The sequence below is a fragment of the Sciurus vulgaris genome (genome assembly GCF_902686455.1).
Source record: "Sciurus vulgaris genome assembly, chromosome: 13".
NCBI lineage: Eukaryota > Metazoa > Chordata > Mammalia > Rodentia > Sciuridae > Sciurus > Sciurus vulgaris.
The window spans coordinates 99,647,256-99,663,671 of NC_136474.1; the positions used below are offsets into that span (position 1 = coordinate 99,647,256).

Here is a 16,416-nt window from a genome sequence, read left to right on the forward strand (position 1 = left end):
CTGGACACTGATCTTTCTTGCCTTTGGAGCTCCTGGTTCTTGACCTGCTGCAATCTATACCATTGGTTCTCTGCCTTTAAATTACACCACTGGCTTTCCTAGGTCTCCAGCAGGTAGCCTGTGATCCCTTCAAAGAACCCTAGCAGTGTCCTTGCATGAAGTGACTGCCACGGCATACAGTGTCTCAGGAGCCTCTCTTCATCTCCCTTGGAACACTTGCTAGAGTGGGGGAGGGTTCACGAACACCTCTAGACCCTACTCTTCTTGATTTGAACAGAAAGCCTGTTCACGAAACATAGCTTAAAAATCTGACCGAACACCCGGCCAAAAAGTAAACTTCAAATTTTAAACGGGAATTTTTAAATCAGAAATTAACGTGTTTAAATATAAACGAACAAGAAAAGAGCAAGGCTCAGAACTCTTTGAAGACCTAACTGTTCGACACAGGTAATAATTTAAGGGAATAAGATCTAGCTAAAAATTTTTTCTTGGGAGAAAACTAAACAAGTTTGCATGAAGAAAAGGCTGAGAACTGAATGAAAAGGGCATGAAAGATGAAAGGAACTCAAAGAACGGCGGGCCCGGGAGAAGACCGAAGACCGAATACCGCGGGGGAAGGGGGCGCGGGGCGCTGGAGGCAGGGGCTGGGGAGGCCGCGGCAGGTACGGCGGGGCGCGCCCAGCAGGCTCAACGTCGGCGGACCCCGGGCGGGAGCCGGCTGCGGGGCTGGGGCCGCCGGGCAGGAGGCCTCCACCTGATTCTCGCGAGCGGCAGGGACCCCGCCCCTGCAGTCGGGCTTCCGGGGGACCCGAGTGCACGCCTCCGACACAAGCGGAGCCTGGGAGCGGGGAGAGTGCGGTCTCGCGCCCGGAAGACAGCCGGCGCGCACGCGCACCCGCGCGGGGCCGGGGACGCCACGCCTCCCGTGAAGCGGCTCCAACGCCTGGTGGCGCCCGGGTCCCGGCGCGCACGGGGCGGGGCCTCGAGCGGCCACGCCCCCACCGCTCCGTGACGCCATCGGGCGGCGACCGCGCGGGGCGGGGAGGCGCGAGGGGCCGCCTCGGCCGGGGCTGGGGCTGAGGGACGAGGGCGGGGAGGAGACGCCGAGTCGTCGCGGAGAGCGGGGCGGGTTGGTCGGAACATGGCGGACCAGATCCCTCTGTACCCGGTGCGCAGCGCCGCGGCGGCCGGCCACAAGCGCGCGGCCTACTACAGCAGCGCGGGGCCCGGGCCGGGGGCCGACCGGCGCGGCAGGTAACGGCGCGGCCGACCCTCCGCGCCGCACAGGCGGGGCCGGCTTCGGGGCCCGGCGAGCCCGAAACTTAGTTGAGAGTCGCAGAGGCCGCTGCCCTGGCCGCACCGGGCGTGGGGGGCTCGCGGAGCGCTCGCCGGCGCCGAGCGTGGCCTCGGGAGCGCGGAGGGAAGTGGAGGCTCGAGCGGCTTGGTGGTGGCGGCCGCGGGCGCCGGGCTCGCGCCGCCGGCGCCGGGCAGTGAGCTCTGGTAAAAGGAGAGCGTGGGGAGCGCTGCGTTGCCGCCTCCGGCGGTCAGGCTTTCCTCCTCACCGCAGAGGCGTTGAGGAAACACGGGTTTCACTCCAGGCTCGGCTTTCGAGGGCTTCTGTTTCTGAGTTCATGTTAAGTACTGTGAGAGCGGAATTGGCTCCTGGTCCATTTACTTAGTAGTCTTTCGTCGTAGGCACCGTAAACTAGACCCTGATCCCCTGTTTGTGGAACCATGGACGATGTTTTCCTCACGGGGACGTCGAGGATTGCAGGAGAACCGATGTAAGAGGCCCTTTCCCCGGTGCTTGGCTGGAAGTGCCTTCTCCAGACCTGTCGTGTCTTCCTCCTCCTCGGTGTTAGCTTTAAGAGTATCGTAGTCGTAGTGAATACTAGGAGGTGATTATTTGGAAGTATATCAGCTGTTCCAAAACAAGGTTTTCAGCACATCTTGAGTCTGCCAGTTTTCACTTTATTGTTTTGAAGCGCTGTCGTCTGGTAGGTACACATCCAGGATCTCTTGTCTTCCGCATGTGTTGACCTTTTTATTGTTATGTGCTGTTCCTCTTTCATGACTTTTCTTTTTGCTCTGAAATGTACTTTATTAGATATTAGAGTAGCACTTTTGTTTGATGTTTGCATAGTGCCAACTTTCAATCTACCCATATTATTCAACATGAAGTGAAGTTTCTTGTTGGGTCATGGTTTTTATCCACTCTGCCAATCATGTCTTTTGATTAGACTTTTATTTAAAGTAACTCTTGATACTTTAGAACTTAAGTGTGGCATTTGTCTTTTCTTTTTCTTCTGATTCTCATTTCCATGTTTCTCTTTCCTACCTTCTTTTGGGTTACTTGAACACTTCTTGCTATCTATAGTGTTTTGAGTGTAGGTCTTTGTGTGGTTTTCAGGTGTTTGCTCAGGATATTACCAAATGCATATTCAACCTACTGCTATGATGTGTTTTTATCACTTTACCTCTTCTTCCATTCAGGGTTAGCACTTGGCCACCCTGGTTTGATTTAGCACATGGGTCCTGGCCTACATTTGTGGTTTGTAGTTCTAATGACAGTGTGTTGTGCATTTTGGTCTGCTTCAGTTTAGATAGTGTTATTGGGACTGTTACTGGTCTTTGTTGTGGTGCACGAAGGGAAAGAAGAATTTTCCCAGGCCTAGTGTATCTTGGCAAGGGTTGAGAGTGTCAGGCTTCGTGGCATAGAGAGACATCCTTGGTGAGGCACTGGGTGTGGCTGTGTTCCCGCCACATGTGCCACCTGGCTGTATTGGTGACTCTGAGTAGGAGACAGGAGTCTCAGCACCACTGTGGCAGAGACTTTCCATGGCAGAATCCCTTTTTGCTGGTGCACCCTGGCTACTCTGAAGTCTTCGGGTAGGTTAAGGTGTCTCTGGCAGGGATGAAAAAAGACTTTTCTTGACTGGGCCTCTTGGTTGATAGGTAGCACTTGTCACTGCTTCTTGGCTGTCTCACTCTAGGGGAGAGGGATCTTGGGGTTTTGGGACACGGAAATTTCCAGGACTAGCTGGTTGTTGTGGCATGGTTCCCCTCGCTGGTGCTGCCCACATTCCCCGCTGTCTCTTGTGAGAGAGCATTCTCAGGCTCACCCATATGACGTTCCCTGGCTGCTTACAAGTCTCTTGCTGATGGTGCTGACTGTGGTGATACTCCTCTTCCATTAGGGTGTGGCGGGTGAGCTTTCTTGGCCCCTTCTCTAGCACCTTCCTAGAGATTAGGTGACACTAGGCCTGTGGTGCATTATTCCATTGGGAGAAGAACACTTGAGAGACATGTTGCTGTTGCTGTAGCTCAGGTCTCCAGCTAGCGTCCTTCTTCTCACTGCTAGTCTTGGCACCTTGTAGAGCTCTCCTTTGGCTCTTACTTTATTCCATTTTATTACTTATTTACAGTTGAACTAATTGAGGAGTATCAGGGGGAAATATTATTTTGTCTGAACCAGAAATTATGCTTCTACGTTATTTTTTGAAATTGGGTTGGTTTTATTTTATCATGGTATCATATACATATAGTTTAAAAATTTAGTGATGCTAAAAGGCTTATAATAAAACATTGCAACTCTGCTCCATTTACTCATTTGCCTTCACCCTATTTTTTACCCCAGTGGCAGTTACTTGGTACCCTTCTAGCTGTTTCTTAAAGCCATTGCACTTCTGAAGCCATTCTTTATTCCATCCACTGCTAGAGCAGAATTAGATACTCTTGCCAGACTTGTATAGTGCATAGCAAGAGATTCCACTCTCTTCTAAAGACATCTTCTCATGAGATGTTTCTTTGACACTAGTGGCAGTGATGTTACGATTTTACCCTGTTCCAGGTCTCCTGAGGTGGGACGTGTTCTCATCTCTTCTGCTTTCTGGAAGATATTATGTTAATTCTTCTCTAAATGTTTGGTTGAATTTACCAGCAGAGCCATCTGAGCCTTGGGAATTTCTTGTCTGGATGTTTCAAATATATGAATTCAGTTTCTTTATAGTTATTGGGCTATTCTCATTTTTTACTTCATAGTAGGTGTTGAGTTGTGGTTGTTGATGTGTTTTGAGGATCGGATCTATTTGATATAAGTTGCCAGGTTTATGTGTAGATGTGTAGAGTTGTTCATGGTGTTTGCCTGTTCTTTTGATGTGTTTCTTTTTAGATGTTGATTTGTGCCTTTTTTTTTTTTTTTTTTTTTTTGGGTGGTACTGGAGATTGACCCTAGGACCTTGTGCATGCTAGATAAGTGTTCTACCATTGAGCCACATTCCCATCCTAGCCGTCAGGGCTGGCTATGAACTTGTTAACCTCCTGCCTCAGTTTCCTGAGTAGCTGGATTACATTTATGTCTAGCTTATTTTCTCGTTCTTTAACAGATTTTTTGGTACGCTTCTTGTACCAAACAAGTCACCCATTTAAATGTACAATTCTGTGGTTTTGAGTATATTCATAGATACATGCATCGCCTCCAAAAGAAACTTCTTATCCTGCAGCGTCCACCCCCACCTTTCATTTCCATTCCCTTTATCCCTGATCCCTAAATTTGTAGATCTTTTTTTATTGTAGTAAAACATAACATAAAATTTGCCATTGTAGCTATTTTTAAACATTCTTTTTTGTGGTTTCAATCTGGGGATTGAATCCAGTAACTTGCACATGCTCTGCCATTGAGCTACACTCCCAGCTCCTTTTTTATTTTGAAACAGGGTCTGGCTAAATTGCCCAGTCCAGCCTTGAACTTGTGATCCTCCTGTGTCAGCAGCCACTTGAGTAGCTGGGATTATAGGTGTGTGCCACCATGCTTGAGTCTTATACTGTTGACTTAAAATATAACAAATTGCTAATTTCTTCTTCTTCTTTTTTTTTTTTTTTTTAGTGGTAAATGGACACAATACCTTTATTTGTTTATTTTTATGTGGTGCTGAGGATTGAACCCAGTGCCTCACACATGCTAGGCAAGTGCTGTACTACTGAGCTACAACCCCGGCCCACGAATCACTGATTTCATGCTTCAAAACTGCAAAATGTAAAACTGATATAAAGTTTTATATCAAAATTATTTTTCTAATTTTTCTGTTTTGGTTCTGTTCTGTTCGTGCTATATAATCAAATACATTTAAAAATAAGAAGTGTAAGTTAGTGTATTATCCTATGTATACAGAAACAAAGTTTAATGTTACTGGGTTGGAATCTACACATTGGGAATGGAATGCTTCATAGCTTTAGTTGATGGGAAGACAGCTTTGGCATAGGCTTTTAGTGAACTTTGAAAACCTCTCTTCCTCAATGTAAAATTGACATTTTGTTTTTGTTCTGTGTAAGGAATTATTACTTATTTTAAAGGGTTTCAGGTTTTCCTTGAAGTGAAATTTTTCTTTCACTATAATTGTAATAGCTTAGGATACAATATATTTAAAAGGTAATATTGGTAAATAATTAGAACTTATGTGAAATTTTTCATCATTGGGTTTATATTTTATGAAAAATTCTAAGGGAAGAATTGTGTGATTTGAGTATAGTTTAATCAATAAAAAGCTCAACATTGCATTAACTTTGACTATCATCAAAGATGAATATAGTCCTATTTTCAAATGTTAATAAATTAGTGAAATCATAGTTATGTGTTAAGACCATTGTCTACAAAGTCATGTGAGGCATCGATTTCTTGTTTGGTGAATGTGTGGAAAGTAAGGCATTTTTAAATTTGGTGTCTGTCATTTCTGTGTTTTAAGTGGTAACTGTAGCATTCAAGTTAGCTTAGCTGTTGAATGAAGACATTTGAACATTTTAATTTTGCTTTTTCATGTGTGTTAGTACTTTTTCTTTGCTTTTTCTACCAACATGGCTATTGGCCCTCCCTAACATCATTTGTAGTGTTGTAGGAGTTAACCTTCAATATTTAAAGAAAGACTAGTGCTGAGGACAGATGGCTATTGTCTGATTACCTATAAAATATTAGTGTTTATTGGTAGATGTAACAGATTTTTATAATGCTAGTTTTCTTATTCTGAGGTTTCCTGCTCAGTCAGCTTTTCATTCCTGTGACCAACATAGTTGACAGGAACAAATTAGAGGAGGAAAAGTCTTTTTGAGCCTCACAGTTTCGTAGGTTCAGTCATGGTTGGCCAGCTTTATTGATCTGGACCCAAGGTGAGGCAGGGCATCGTGGTAGAAGGACACGAACGTGGAGGAAAGCTGCTTAGCCCATGGTAGCCAGGAAGCTTACAGAGGGCAAATGAGGAACCAGGGACATAATATAATCCCCAAGGTATGTTCCCAGTGACCTGCTTCCTGCAGCCACACCCGACCTGCCTACATTTACCACCCAGTAATTCATTCAACATTACTAATCCATCAAATGGGTTAATCCATTGATTAACTTACGGGTCTCCTAATCATTTCACCTCTGAACATTCCTGCATTGTCTAACATGAACTTTTGGGGGATATCTCATATCCAAACCATAATAGGGTCTGTGCTCTATTTTTTCTGCTTTTTTAAAATTTATGATGATTTAATAAATATTTTACTAGCCGTGAAGATGAAACTTTTCCTTCACTATGATAGTTCACAATTGAAGTTGTTTTCCCCTTTCTATACAGAATAATTCATTCATTCATTCGTGTGTGCGTGACTAGGGATTGAACCCAGCGTCTTACACATGATAGGTGAGCACTCTACCACTGAGCTAGATCCCCTACCCTCAGAATGAGTCTTTTTTTTTTTTTGGATTGTCAGTGGACCTTTATTTTATTTTTTTATGCGCTGCTAAGAATCAAATCCAGTGCCTCACACAAGTTAGGCAAGTGTTCTACTGTTGAGCTACAACTCCAGTCAGAGAATGAGTCTTAAGATAGTATCTAATTGCCAAGGCCCACGATTCCTTGGAATTAGAAAAATTTTCATAGAGGTTTATAAGAATTTCCTTTAAAAGGGATCCATAATTCACTGAAGTATAAGAGAATCTTTAGAAGTTCCAAAGTGGAAATACTTAATTTTCCTATACCTGATGGTATTTATATAATGGGAAGAGGCAACTGGAGTGTGTGTCCTGAGCTAGCAGGCCATGTATCTTCAAATTTCTACGTGTGCATTTACATAATATTGGATATTACACCATTAACTGATTCATAAGTTTGTCAATATTTATAGCATTAATTTCTTACTTCAAGAAATTGGTGTGTAGGTTTCCTACAGAACCTTTTAGAAGTTGCTAACTAAAGTTTACATACAGTCAGCATGAGGGATCACTTCTTAGTGCAAAGGGGTGACCATTCCTTCTTCCTTTTCTTGTTTTTGCTAAGGTCAAGGCATGTTTTATAGCTGTTTAATTAATTAATCAATTTGCTGCCGTTGCTTTTTTTTCATTGTCACAGTCTGTTTTGTGCTGTTATAACAATATCTGAGACTGGATGTGATACATAAAGGATAGAAACTTGATTGCTCACAGTTTTGGAGACTGGGAAGTCCAAGAAAAATGTGCTGGACTCTGATCAGGTTTTCTTGCTGTGTCCCCACATGACTGAAGAGCAGAAGAGAATGGGCCCACCTGCAAACTTAACCCATTATCAGGACACAACCCTCATGACCAAAACATTTCTGTCAGATACTACCTTCCAACACTGTTGCAGAGGGATTTAGTCTTTATCACATGAATGTGAAGGGGACAAAATAATTCAAACCAGAACACCTGCTATTGGAGGAGGCGGAATTCTAATTTCTCACCAGTTCATGTAGTTCGCTACTTATTAATGACTCGTAGGTGACATTGAACTTAATAACTTTGTGTGATGAGGGAGATATGCACATTTCTTTGTAATAAATTCTTTTGCTTTTTCTACTTTATAATCTGCAGGCAAAGGGGAATGTTTATTTTAAACAAGAAGGTTTGAGCATTAGGCATATTTTAAATGTATTTTTCCCTTTAATATCAAATCGACCTCTCAGAAGTGTTTCATTTCCTAATGGAAACAATAAGGCTGTTAGATACTTGAGAGAAAATGTGAATTTAAGCTAGTTATTGCATTGACCTACTTTTACTTAGAAGCATGTAAATTATGTCTTCCAGCACTTGAGTGTTCTGTTGAAAGTTCCCATTTCTTTTAAAGCCTTCGGCAACAGCTAAGGTAGCTGTCCTCTTTCCTTAGCATGGCAGTGCTCTTGGGTTTGTATCATCTGTTGTCGTCTTTGTTCACATTGTTTTTACTCATTTAAGAAATATGTTTCCAGAATTATACTTAATTGCTGGAAACGTTGATTTTTCTTGAGTGACAAACCAATTAAGTGTGTATGACACCAGGCAACAAAGACACTTAAGATTCTCTGCTTACCCTGTCTTGAAGAAATCCATTATTCATCATCTTATTGTGTTTAAATACTGAGGTGAAATTTTCAATACAATAGGAAAATTGCTTTGAAAATGGAATAAATTGCTTGCAGTTCAAAGGCTGCATTTCTGAAGTTGAGGTTGCTAAACATGATGTTGCTCATATTATCTTCCAGAATGCATCACTCTGCTTTCCCAGCATTAAATGTGGTGAAATTGTGACTTTTGCTAAAATGTGACATGATTGCCCAGAGAATCTAATGAAAAGACTTAAAAATCTGATTTTGGATATAATGTTATAATATATTTAAGTGGTGTTTGAATTTTAATTGCATTTGGTATTAGTATTCATTTTTTAGTTGACTTTTAAATGTAATCTTATGCAGAGAAGTCACATAAAAAGATTTTTTAAAGGAAAATATTTGTTTTGGACTCATTACTTCATAGATCATGTAATCTTTGCCTAGATCATATAAAATGTCATTTGCGTGATATAAGGATATTCTGTTATATCTAGAGTAGCTGGAGTTTGTGAAAGATAATAAAATCAGTAGCGTTTTCTTTTTTAAATTTTTTAAATTTGTAGATGGACACAATACCTTTATTTTACTTTTATGTGGTGCTGAGGATCGAACCCAGTGCCTCATATGTGCTAGGCAAGCCCTCTACCACTAAGCTACGAGTCCAGCCCCAAGAGTAGCATTTTCATGGGTGAATTAGGATGTTCAAAGAGGGTGAAAACGAGTGACTGCTATTTCTTTTAGCGTAGTTAGGTTGAACAGAAGTTCTACACTGTCATCTCTAGTGACAATGTGTTGTTCTATCATATACTTAACCAGTTCTTTAAACATGGATATCAATGCTTTTTCCGTTTCCTTGGTTACTCTTTCAAGCAGTACAGGGATGATCTGTAAGTAGTTCTTGTGCGCCTTTAATTCCCATGGACAGTTAGAACCTTTAGTTGGCTTGTGAGTCTGCTTCACAAATTGTTCACTGCTCTTGACCACTGCTGTGGGTGTCTGTCCAGCCAGACTCCATGGGGCACACCAGTAATCCCAGTGACTCAGTAGGCTGAGGCAGGAGGATTGCTTGTTCAGGGTCATCCTGGGCAGTGTAGCAGGACCTTGTCTGAAAGTATAATAAAAAGGACTGGGCTGTAGCTTAGTGGTGGAGCACTTGCTTAAGATGAAGACCTGGGTTCTATTCTCAGTATCTTTTTTTTTTTCCTCACTTGACAATCCCTTCATGTTTGAATTTGCATGGTTTAAAAGTTCCTTTTGGAAACCAATTATTCCCATTCTTAAGACCTTCTAATGGCTTCCCATTAGAAGCCATAAAGCCTGAAACTATATTGAAACTTTTGGCCCCTTTCTAGCACTGTGTGCCTTGTCCGTGCCCATCTCTTTAGCTCCCTCACTGCTACCTTGCTGCCCATGGTCTCTGCAGCCCTCACTGGTCTTCTTAGACCTTTAGTGGATGCCTGCTTCCCATCAGGTGTTATTAGGAGGGCGTCCTGTGTGATCCAAGAAGATCTTTCTAGTCACTGCCATTCTTCCTTGCCCTGTTTTCTTCTAGCATTTTTCTCTGCAGGTATCTGTCTGTGTACTTCCTGTTACTGTCCTTGAAGTACTGGAGCTTTAGAAGAGGGGGCCTTTCAGGCCTTGTTTACTGCTACATCCTCAGCGTTCAGAGGCGCTTAGTGTGAGGCAGGCACTCGGGTCTGGCTGCTGGAGTTCTAATGTGGTTAGACATAGTTTTATTAAGTATCTCAGTGTCTTCTGTGGGAATTGTCTCTGTTCATTTCTTATTTGAAATATTTGCTTTTTAAATTTTTATAAGAACTGTTTATGAAGAAGTGTTAATTGTTTTTCTTATGCTGCAGGTATTTCCCCCAGTGACTAATTTGCTTTAAAATTATTTTTCTTTAGGCATCTGAATTGTCTGGCCTGCTGCCTGGCTATGTTCGGCACTCAGAAAATTTCGGTCCTTGTCTTCAGTTGTGTCCATTCTCCCTGGCCCTCAGGAGTTGTTCTTGTCCCTTTTGGTTTGAGTAATGAGCCTATTCTCTGAAATGTTGAAGTTGTGAAGAAACCTGCACTTTTGCTCTGGGTGCAAGGACTTGGTTTTTTCCTCTTTGGCCTACTGCTTTTTTATAAATGTATTCCCCCCTCCTGAAGTATTTATGAATTTTCAAGAAATCTTTCTATTAATGATTAAAATCCATTGTGATGACAGAGCCTATTTTATTTGTGTTTGATTATTTTAGATGTGTAAGGGTTGGTGTTGTGAACCAGGATAAGTGTTTTTTTCTTGTGTATTTGAAGAGAATAGTATTATACTGTTATGGGTAGTATTTTCTGTAAATGCCAGTTAGGTCAGATTAGCTGACGGTATAGGTTGTACCTTTATATTCTTTCTGGTTTTCTGTCTTTTCCCTGTCAGTTATCGAGAGAAGAGTTTTGATCTTAAAGTACCACTCTGGATTTCCCTTCCATCTGTATTGGTTTTGCCTCATGTGCGTCGAAGCTCTGGTGCTAGGTGCATACCCGAGTATGATTGCTAGATCTTATCGGTGATTTAATTCTTTTTATCATTGTGCGTTGTCCTTTATTGTGATAAGTTTTTTCTTTGTCTTATGTTAACATGGCTGTTCAGTTTTCCTTTGATTAGTGTTTGCATCGGACGTCATTTTCCATCCTTTTATTCTCAATCTTTTAATTTGTATTGTATCATATTTAAGGTACTTCCTGTAGGTGGTGATTTTTGTACTCCAGGGGCTATTGGGCAATGTCCAGAGACATTTTTCATTGTCTCAACAGGGCAGTAGTGCTGCTGGCATCTGGTGCATAGAGGCTGGGTGCTGTTGCACATTGTGCATGCACGGAGCAGACCCCCACAGTCCAGAACTGTGTGGCGTGAGTTGCAGTGTAGATGGCTGACTCCACTGTCTGCTCAGCTTACCATCCTACCACTTCATGTGAACTGTGGAGCGCCTGCTCCTTATGTTGTGGTGGTCATTTGTATTCTGCTCCTTATGTTGTGGTGGTCATTTGTATTCCAGCCTATTCATGTTGAAAATGTAACCACAGAGTGTTATATTTTTTGTTTTGAATAGTTATTCATGCTTTAAAAGACCTTTCTGTTGCTCTTTGTTTCCTGAAGTTTCAGGTTCCTTCTGGTATATTTTCTTCATCCTGAGACTTTGTCATTCTTTTAGGGCAGATCTGCTGCTGAAAACAAATTTTCTGTTTTTCCCTTACCCGAGAATATCACTGTTTTGAAGGATATAGCATTCTAGTTTGGCAGTTCTTTTATCACTTTAAACGTTAGTTCCCCTGCCTTTCAGGCCTCTGATTTTACTTCACCAGAGAGGCCCCCAAGCATTTGAATGGATGTTCCTGTGTGTGTGACTGACTGACTCTGTTGGTTTGGAATACTCATTTTCCTCCTTATGTGTATGTTAAGGATTTTAGTATTCTTTAGTTATGTTTTGGTTGTGGGTTCTAGCTGGTTCTTTTTATGGCTTCTTAGCTGAGAGCCGGGGCACATGCCTATTATCCTAGCAACTCAGGAGGCAGAGGCAGGAGGATCTCAAGTTCAAGGCCAGCCTGGGCAATTCAGTGAGACCCTGTCTCTAAAACCAAATGAAAAGGACTTTGGAACTACTTGGGATATAGTTCAGTGGTAGAGTACCCCTGAGTTCAGTCCCTAATAAGGTATGAAAACCAATAAAAACAAAAACAGAAAATGGATTTTGGAGGTTTGAGGAGAGATTTCAACTTCAGTGACTACCATTGTCACACAGCAACTCAGAAGTCTTTTTTTTTTTTTTTTTTTTTTTTTAATTTCTCTTTCTCTCTCTCTCTCTCTCTCTTTTTTTTTTTTTTTTGTACTTGGGATTGAACCCAAGGGCAGTCAACCACTGAGCCACATCCCCAGCCCTTTTTTGTATTTTATATAGAGGCAGAGTCTTGCTGAGTTGCCTAGGGCCTCACTGAGTTGCTGAGGCTGGCTTTGAAATCTCTATCCTCTTGCCTCTGCCTTTTGAGTGGCTGGGATTACAGGCTTGTGCCACCGCGCCCAGCTGTTTTCTTAATTTTCAAATTGAGATGGTAGGTTGCATGAGGACTCCATGTAAAATTAAGATAGCAGTTATTGAATTGCCATTATAGTTTCTGACACTGTTCTTAAAAGGTGAATTTTTATTTTGTAAAGAGATTCTTTTTGTGACTGAGGAAAGCTAAAGTGACAGTGGGGATGGTGGGCTGCCGTTTCTTGGGTGAGAAGAGACCTTCTGCCCTCTAAAACATATTCTACTTGTTGATGTTGTTTGATTGAGTAGAACACTTTGGTAAAAGCAATGACAAAGACAACATCAGGACGTAGCACCATTCCCTGTGCGTGTCAGTATATCAAGTCTGACAAACTACATTTTGTCAAAGATCACTTCTGGAACTCTGGTGACTGTAATATTATGTGACAGAGGGTTTTGCTATTATTTGCAGGTTTAAATGTTTTTGACTGATGTCCATGTTCAGATGATGACTTTTTCTATTCCTGACTTGAACGTAGTGAGTGATTGTTGGGCAGGCCTGCAGTGCTGTCGCCCAGCCTCGCACGTGGAAGTGGCTGAGACTGCGGCATGAGTATTGTTGACCTCTCTAGCCAGTGCTGGCTTCCTTGTGCAGACTGGTTGCCTGTTTACCTTGGCTCTTCGTTTTCTGCACTGCTGTTTATGAAAGCAGCTCCGTTTGAGGATGAAGTGGTCACAAGCAGAAGTAGGTGACTGTTGTCCAAAATGAACCCTACGCTGTGGCTAAAGACTGCTTGGTCTGCTCAGCTCTCTGTTCCTGCCTTTAACTAGGTACCAGCTGGAGGAGGAGTCTGCCCATTTGGATGAAATGCCACTAATGATGTCTGAAGAAGGCTTTGAGAATGATGAAAGTGATTACCACACACTGCCGCGAGCCAGGATAGCTCGAAGGAAAAGAGGCCTGGAGTGGTTTGTCTGCGGTGGATGGAAGTTGCTCTGTGCCAGGTTTGTCATGCTCATAAGCTTACCACCTAGTATACCTGTTAGATATATTGATATGTCACTATAAAAACTAAAGACACTGTGTCATCACAAAGAGTACTTAGAACATTAGTTAGAACCAAATAGTGCTAATCAGAAAGTCAGGGAAAGCCAAGTTCATTTTTTGATGAGAAGTTTTAGTAGTTAAAAGCTGGGGGAAATTAGTGGCTTTGTAATTAATGCATGGTGGAATTAATTCTGGTCACTTTATCAACATTTATAAATGGCATTCCTTTCTTATCCCAAAAGGTAGAAGTGGACTTATAACATGCAACTTAATAGTACTGTAATTATGTGTATTATTCAACTTTAATGCTTTGCCTTGGAGTAAGACATTTATGTGTGTTTAGCCAGAAAGATATCAAGACGAAAACTCCTCGTATTTCAAACAAGTTTTCTGGTACTAAGACAAACTGGTGTGGTTTGCCTTTGACAAGAATCTGGCAAGTGAAAGTGCGCTGTGCATCTCAGACACACACCCCCCCCCCCCCCCCCAAGCAGGAAGCGAGAGCTACATAAGTCAAGTGAGGCCCTGTGACTGGAGCAGATCCTGTCTAGTGCCTCATGCTCGTCATGGAGTCTTCTTCAGCCTCTATGGTCCATAAAAGGAAGGTAAATATTTTTAGAGAGGGATTTCGTTCTGCATGCTTTTCATCATTCTTTTGCAAGTTTGCACAAAGATGTTCCTATTGCTGATTTGATTTCTGGGTCAGCTTGTGAGGTGATATTTAAAATGTTCTGTGGAACTGTAGGAAATTGGCAGCATAGATAAAGGAGATAAAAGCTGAGCATGATTTAGGTTCATCACTCCAAATTCCTCTTTCAGTCAAAGCGTAACTATCTGTGTCCTCATTGTATATCCTAGTCTTCCATGTGAAGAAAGAATTTCATAGTTAAACCATGTTCTAAAAATTGCTGACCTGGGATACTAATTAATAAGTGTCTATGGCTTGTTGAAAACATTTTCTAGTTAAATAGCCAATATTTCTAGGTACCTGGAGTGGGTACATATTTAATTGTAGAGTCAATTTTTTAAACAGATCTGGGACTGCAGTTTTTTTGTTTTTGTTTTTGTTTTTTGTTTTTCTGTGTCAGTTATTATGGGGATGTGGCTTGGTGGTTGAGTACCAAAAAAAAGAAAGAAACAAAAAGAAAATACTGGATGAATTTTCATGAAGGGTCAGCAGTCTTTATTCCAGCTTTGAAGGAATTTAGTTACTTTCAAATTCTTACTGGTGTGAAATTATTCATGGTCTTTTCCTGTGGTCTGTTCAGTGTGTGGGATCTGTAGTGATGTCACCTTTTAAAATGTGTAGAGCTCAGGCAGAGTAGGTTTAGTATAATTCTTGGGGGCCCTAGGATTTTTGGAATAACATATGAATGTTGGCTTTAATTTAAGTTACCAGCTGCATTAGTCCCTCTCAAGAGAGTCAGCCTGTCCTTTGAAGCCAGGCACTAATTTATCCTCTCTAGCTGTGACGGACCAAGCTGGCATCTTCTTCCAGTGCAAGCCTGTTTTATCCACATTGAAAGTCTATTGTTAGTGTGGATACAGTCATCATTTTTCTTCTGGAATACTTGCTGCAGCTTCTACCTAAGCACTTGCTGCTTTACCTTGGACTTTAATGTTACAGAGACTGTTTTCCTTAAACCTCGTCAACCAACCTCTGCTCTGCTGGCTTCAAACTTTTCTTCTGCATTTATGTCACCTCTCTCAGCCTTCATGGAATTGAAGGGAGTTGAAGCCTTGCTCTGAAATCAGCTTTGGCTCTTGGGAATATGTGACTGGTCTACTCTTGTATCCAGACCACTAAAACTCTCCACATCAGCAGTTAGCCTGTTTCACTTTCTTATCATTTGTGTATTCATTGGAACAGCACTTTTAATTTCCTTCAATAATTTTTCCTTTATGTTTGTTGCCACAAACCTTCAACCTTCAAAGACGTTTCTTATCTAAAACTGTTAATAGTTTTATTTTTCGAAATCTATCTTGTATTAAAATATGAAACTAAGAAGAGCATTGGCAGGAGGGTTGTTCTGATACAAAGAGTTCTGTTAGATCTGGACATGTACGTTTGAGAGTTCTTATTGTTGTGGTGTCGGAAGCCTCACAGAAGGTTGTTATTCCTGGACGTGCACTTTTGGCCAGGTCTGTGCAGAATAAAGGTGGTAAGGACTTTAGCAGGAGGGAAGAGGGCAGGAAGAGTAAAGTGGTGGTGGAGATGAATTTTATTGTGTTCTTACTGGAACTGTGGGGTCACTTGCATCAGGCGGGGATTAGGATGCAGATGTGGACTTAAGAAATGAGAAAAGTCCGCCAGGCTTTAGTAGTTGCTAGTGATCAGTGAAGGAAACTCAGTACACATGAATTTGTAGTCAACATGGCATTTTTTTTGACTGTTTGTCTCTTGGGGAGGAGCCTGAGCCCTTACATAGCTCGCTGTGGAAGCATGGGTGAGGAACTGATGTTGAACTAAGGCCCACAGCATTGTGAATTGATGAGATTGTGGTGGGCTGCAGATTACTACCAGTTTGATGGCTGTCGGGTATATCTTAGAGGCATGAGTTCTCCATGAGTGCGGGTTGGAAGTAGTACTTTTCCTCTGGTCTGTAAGGCACTTTCTTGAAAAAAGGTGGTGTTCTTGTTACAGTTCTACAGTTAAGAATTGGCTGAGTCCCTCTCTGGACAGGTGAGGCTGAGGCCAGCCCTTTCTCCATTTCCTGGGAAAAGTGATAGGACAAGGAGATGTGGCCTGAATGGACTTGATCTAAGGGTCTTGTTGCCGTGTGTAATGGGAAGTAACTCGAGATATCTTTAACTCTTGTTCATTAGGCTACATCAAGAAATTGTTATGGAAATTAGAAAGTGTACCTTAGCCAAATTGTACATTTAGCAACTAGCATGATCTTATTTTTTGGCCATTTTATTTTCCAAGTACCAGGCATTATAAAATTCAGTGTTATTAAACTATTAGATAATGGTTCAAAGAGTAGGTATATACATAAA

The 16,416-nt window shown here is 41.9% G+C and overlaps 1 protein-coding gene across 8 annotated transcripts in view; it reads left to right on the plus strand.

The window, feature by feature from the left end:
* The first annotated feature begins 1,081 nt into the window (after positions 1-1,081).
* Positions 1,082-16,416, plus strand: part of ATP9B (ATPase phospholipid transporting 9B (putative)) — a 251,906-nt gene continuing 236,571 nt past the window's right edge. For 4 of the 8 annotated variants that reach the window (XM_079109167.1, XM_079109168.1, XM_079109172.1 and 1 more), the window contains exons 1-2: positions 1,083-1,254; positions 13,200-13,373. In XM_079109167.1, the coding sequence (XP_078965293.1) occupies positions 1,142-1,254; positions 13,200-13,373 (287 nt within the window). In that variant the 5' untranslated portion in view covers positions 1,083-1,141. Of the gene's footprint in view, positions 1,255-13,199; positions 13,374-16,416 lie in introns of those variants that run through there. The other 4 variants (XM_079109169.1, XM_079109170.1, XM_079109173.1 and 1 more) reach the window with 3 other exon arrangements.